A 5,907-nucleotide genomic window follows, 5' to 3' on the forward strand; every position below is an offset into this window, starting at 1 on the left:
TCACCTGTATTGGAATAAGTCCCTGTACGCTTGAGGGATCTTTTCGATCTCCACCGGCCTGGGTAAGAAGTGGGTGAGTTTCTGGTGCTTTTTAGTCCTGCCGCCCTCCCTTGGCGAGCCGTCCTTGTTTAAGGCCACGTAGTAGAAGCGTCCCGTGTCTGTGTGCTTGTAGAGCGTTGAAGCGTAGGTGTTGTACCAGTTCTCCTCAAATTGCTCCCTGAACACACATTCTGCTGTCAGCTTCTTCTGCGGGAGAGAAAACAGCTTATTAGTTACGTGCTGCATCCTACCACCAACTGAAGTGGAAAAAAACAAAACAAAAATGAGGCAAATTTGCAACAAAGCGACATTAAAATGCAGATGACACTGAGATGAATGATGTTGCTTTGAGGCACTTGTTTGTGTTTGTCATTAACACTTTTGCACTGCACTTGAAAGCTGAAATGAACCAGAGGAAGCTAATCCAGGCAGGTGCTCATTATGACAAAAGAGGGGAAGTCATTACGAGTGGCTTTTCAGTTTACGCCCCGTACTCACTCCTCAGACCTGTTAACCTCTCCTCGTGCATGGAGAATTATTTCCCTCCCTGTGATGCAATGAGAACAGTCTTCCCACACACACACACAGCAGCAGCTCTCAAAGCCTTCACTGACGGCGCAGCATGAGCGATGGCTACGGGTTCAGCAGGTGACAGTGTGCTGGCTGAGTGAGTGTGTGAGAACAATACAGGGTTGGAGCTGCTTTCCCTCATTGTCCAGTCAGACCCACAGCCAAATATGAACCCACTCTCAGGGTGTCCCATGTAATTATTTTTCCCTTGGACTTTTAACTTTTTTTTTTTTTTTGGCTGAGAAGAAGATAAACGTTCACGATCAGTCAATCGCTGCCTTTAACACACCTCGTCGTCTTGCAAGCGTTTGTGCAAGAGCCTGTTCTTCTTTTCTTTTTTATTCCTGCAGCAATTTTGTTGATTGGCTGTCAGGCTCTGCTTGGCTGCGGCTGTGTGGTGAAGCTGTTGTCTGTAAACACAGCCCCGAGGGCACATGACTGGGCTAGCTTCATCCTTCTCACACACACACACACACACACACACACACACACACACACACACACACACACACACACACACACACACACACACACACACACACACACACACACACACACACACACACACACACACACACACACACACACACACACACACACACACACACACACACACACACCACATCGGATCAAAAGCTTGTCAAGGTCTGGTGGTTGTGGGACGGAAGCACCTTCTACCTGTTACCCTCCCTCCTCGTCCACCCACCTCCTGGCCTCTCAGATTCAGACAGACTTGTCTACATCTCTCCCTCTGTCAGTCAGGTGACTCAGTCAGGTGTGCAATTACCCCCCCACCCCCACCCCCCAAATCACTGTGTCCCACCATCACCCTCCCCACACGTCCAAAGCTCCAGGATGCCAGACTCTGATAGCACGCGGTAACAATATCTGCACTTTTCGACATAATGGCCGTCCTTAAAAGTAGCCTCTGTTCAAAATGTTGGGAGCCAGGGGGGAGTTGTGCGCCCTGAGAGGCCCTCAGGTAATGCCCTGGGACACCTGATACAGGTAACCCACACATACTTCCCCTCCATTGTCTTTATCTCTTCCAACCCCCCCGCTTTTTGTCTCCAGATACCAACCACATGTGAGAGAAGTCAGCCAAAATGAACCCCCCCCCCCCAACCCTCCCTCCAAAAAAAAACAAAACAGATGTTCTCTAGAAACTACATTTACTAAAGACAGAACAGAAGATAATTCTTCTATATTTTACACTTCAGTCCAACTGGAGTGCAGCAGCTGTGTATGGAGACGTAATCTCCCCTAAACTCACCCCTCTCACATCTACAGTGACTCCAAACGTTCCTTCTCCACTTTGGGAAAAAATGTAAATATTTCTGCATATCTGAAAACTAAATCGAGAGGTCAGTTCGCTCTCCCAAAGCTGCTTCTCCTCGAATCCTCTCCTATTTGAAACAAGGGTAAAAATCTTTGTGAAATGCTTCTTTTCTTTGACAATCTTCTGCTGTTTTGGGTCTAAAAAGTCAGTCTATACTGTCTTTATTAGTCTCTCAGAGGGGAGGTGGGAGATGGAGTGTGAGAGAAACACAGCCGACTTGTTTAGTCTCTGTGGTTTTCTCATCTGCCACTTACAGGAACCGTGATAACCCTGTGTTCAGCACTGAAAACTCTCTCTGATAGCTCAGTACTGATGCATTCTCCCATCTTACTGAAAAAAAAAAAAAAAAGTGCATCCTGGGAAACAAGTCATGTGTATGAAGTGCCAGACTCATTGTGAATGAGGCCCTGGGCTGCATGGCGAGGGGGCGGGGGGTTGTGAATGAAAGGAGGGGTTTTTGACTCACCGACCCATAGAGCTCTCCTTTCTCATTCATGCCGAGGTAGAGTCCAGCATCCACCCCTCTGATGCTGACCAGACCCACTGCCAGGCTGATGAACTCCAGGATACCTTAGGTCAAACACAACACACACACACACACACACACACACATATCCAGTCAATGAAGGCCACAAAAAACACTGCAACCTTCCCGCCTCCCTGAGGAAACAGCTACTATAGCAACAAGTGACTGTATCACAGAGTTTTTTTTTCTTTACTATTGATTCTGTTCGGCCATCTTGGATTTTTCCCTAATACACTCAAAGAACCCAACATCCTCTTGCCACTTGATGCTTCAACTGAAAAATGGCAGATTTGAGGGTTTTCTTCTTTTTTTTTAGTCTTGCTTAAGTTAAATACATCACTCCACTCTTGTCATAATGGGTTGTGGTAAATGTATTCATCCTGTATTTGGGATTTCCCAGCTGGCTACTAGTCAGACTCAGAGGTAACTTTTATGAAGCGGACATGTGGGTGAAGTTGTTAAGTGAACTGCTGACTCACAGGAAGTTACTGTAAATGTGAACATCCACTTCAAAGTCAGGGGAAACAACTGGTAAAATGAAAAGCCACTGGCTGTTGTGATGCAGAGGTTAGTCAGAGAGGATCCAGCTGGCTGCTCTGACTGGCAGAGGCCGGCGCTCACAGCCACCTGGCCCCCATCTCCTCGACCTCAACCGATGCCAGAGAATGACAGAGAAGATCCCTCTAATTTTTTGCGGGGTGAAGAGTGTGTTTCATATTCCTCTAGGCTAATCAAACCCATGTCCTCCTCGCAGCTCTGACAAAGACCTCGCATTTTAAAGCTTAAGTGAAGCCAGAAACAAACACGCGGACCACCCATCCCTGTAAACCGGCTTGTTTTGGCTCAAGTCTGAACATTAAACCTCAACTGAATTCCGCGGTGGTCATGCTTTAATTTGGAGTTATTCCGCTCTCGACCCGGCCCGCACCTGTGAGATGACCGCGCGGATATGAGGCGCGAGACATGTGCGTGTCTGCCCTCTGACCTCATCTGTTTATCGTTCTCCCGCGAGCCGCACCTCGCTCCATTTACATTAGCGCTTAAAATCCTTCAGAGCGGCGGCCGCGTGCGGGGCTCGTTTGTTTGCTGTGGCCGCGAGACGCGCACGCACGCGCTGCTTGTTTGCGGCTGATGAGAGACACCTGCGCCCCACGCGCAGCGGGGATTGCCAGAGAAAGGTGTGTGGCGCGAGGTGACAGTGACGCACGAATGGGTATTCACCTGGGAGATGTGGCAGGAAAAAAAGCGTCTTAATTAAACTCTGTCTTAGAGTTAAAGCAGTGAAGATGGGCTACATTGATAGTACGAGATATGTTGCGTAACAGCAACGTCGTAAATCACCGTAAAGTATAATTAAATCTAGTAATAACGATAATTGCTTTGCTCAGGATAACCGGAGGCCATAGGCTATTTAAAAAAATAAAATAAAATAAAGAAATTTACGACCTTGATAACAGCGTCGACTTATAGGGAGTAAAACCAAACTAAAGTCTTGTTTCTATCAACTGAGGAACACATCATTTCACAAAATCTGTAATATCTTGAAAGCAAAAACATAAAGTCCCTCACCAAATCTGCTGTGGTCCTGTCTTGTCCCATGCACAGTCCCGTTGGGGAATATCTCCAGCTGGAAGCCAGTCCTGCAGTAGAGCTGCCGCCGCCTCAGGATGCCTTTGAGGTGCCCGAAATCCGTCGGCGACCCCCGCTGCAGCCTCCCTTCAATCTGCCCCAGCCGCTCATTCAACCCCACTGGAGACTCCGGTACGGGAATATTCCCGAGTGCAGGAAAGCTTTGTAAATCCAAGTCGATTGTCCCCAGAAAACTCCCGACCTCTGCCATGGTATGCACAGCTGTCACATTAAGCGAAGGCATTTAAAAATGTTTCGTTTATTCAAAGAGAGAGAAAAGTTTACACAAGTCCGGTCCATGCACGCACAAAGCGTAGCTACCCAGTGCGCCGTGCTTCTCCAAATCCAGGAGTCCTATCAACTTTTTGATCGTCCGTTGCTTTTATCACCAGTTTGATATCTCTGTTTATCAGATGGAGAGACTCTATTATATACATACTCCCCACGCATTCCCACATTGGATATTCAAACACAAGCCACGCCTGGCTGGCATCCCTTCTTACGCGCATCAGTTTCCTTTCCTGAATGTGTAGACTACTTTCAGTCCAACTTTTACTACTGATGGTGCCGCTGTCTCTGAGCTAGTCCGCCTCTCTTAGAAAGCGCTACCTATCTCCCGACCGATCAAATCCAAGTCCAAGAAGTCTATTCTCATGGATCCTGCGCTCCTGATCGCGCCCCTAGGCTCTCTGATAAACGCACATCGCCTACCCAGAGGCAGGAAACTCTGGCAACAGTTTGCGGTGCATTGAAATGCGACGCAGATGCAGAAGCAATGACCATCATTGTTAAAACGCAAATAACAGCTGACACAAAGCCGCAAAGCTACATCTATCATAAACTGTAACAACCACTTCACCACAAAGGCAATCCATAATTTACACTGACTGCTTTATGGTCACGCCATAGCCTCTCCTCCTGGAAAAAAAAATGAAAATGAAAACCACAAAGGATCAGGCGAATGTCCCCCCCCCCCCCCCCCCCTCCTACACACACATTATCAAAATAACCTGTGCATAATCTCAGTGCAAACCAACCTCCTGCACAAGTGTCAGTGCCAACCACTGCAGTTGGACGTTTTCATGAGAGCATTTTCTTCACCTCCTTGTTGGAAGCAGGTGCTTCCTCGCCCCTCTGCACAACGTTTGCAATGTGCTCTAGCAAACCAGCAGCTTAACCACTTGTACTACTGGCTAAGAAGGTGGGGGGAGAAAAAGAGGAAAATCCAAATGCTGATGACGTGTAGTATCAAATCTGACTGGTGCAGAGGAGTATGAACTTTTGGAGCTCTACAGAAGAGCTTTGATAATGTTTCAGGAGATTTTTTTTTTTTTTTTGGTTTTTAAAAACATGATTTTTTCCGAAGTCTTAGTTAGATTTCCACTTTGACTTTTATGCAGTTTCACACAAGCTGGTGCTTCACTACTATGTTCTGCTGCTTAGTAATTATGTAACTACATAGAACATGCACCACACATTCATAAATAAAAAGTCTTCCAGTGATAGAAGGGATCCTTTACTTACACGTTAAAAGCACTGCATTGAAAGTTTGATTTGAAAAGAAAAGAGAAAAGAACAAAGATGATCAAAAAAATCATAATCTAGTAAAAGTTATGAGTATCTGTCAAATAAGTGAAAAACATATAATTTTCCTCTGAGATGAAAGTATAAAGTGGCGTAACAGAACAATGCTCAAAGTACAAAGACTTCAAACCTGTAGGTGAGTTAATGTTTCCATCACAGATCAGCACCAACACTGATGTCAATGATTTTTGATATTTCAGGTGCACTGTGAGCTGTGCCA

The 5,907-nt window shown here is 46.4% G+C and overlaps 1 protein-coding gene across 1 annotated transcript; it reads right to left on the minus strand.

The window, feature by feature from the left end:
• On the minus strand, positions 1–4,347 carry fgf16 (fibroblast growth factor 16; the record flags this gene model as incomplete). The annotated part of the gene is made up of 3 exons (XM_083980630.1): positions 1–246; positions 2,415–2,518; positions 4,044–4,347. 3 exons carry the CDS (start codon positions 4,345–4,347, stop codon positions 1–3), a joined length of 654 nt encoding a protein of 217 aa, XP_083836756.1.
• Between the last annotated feature and the right edge of the window lie 1,560 nt (positions 4,348–5,907).

Source organism: Trachurus trachurus (genome assembly GCF_905171665.1).
Source record: "Trachurus trachurus genome assembly, chromosome: 10".
NCBI lineage: Eukaryota > Metazoa > Chordata > Actinopteri > Carangiformes > Carangidae > Trachurus > Trachurus trachurus.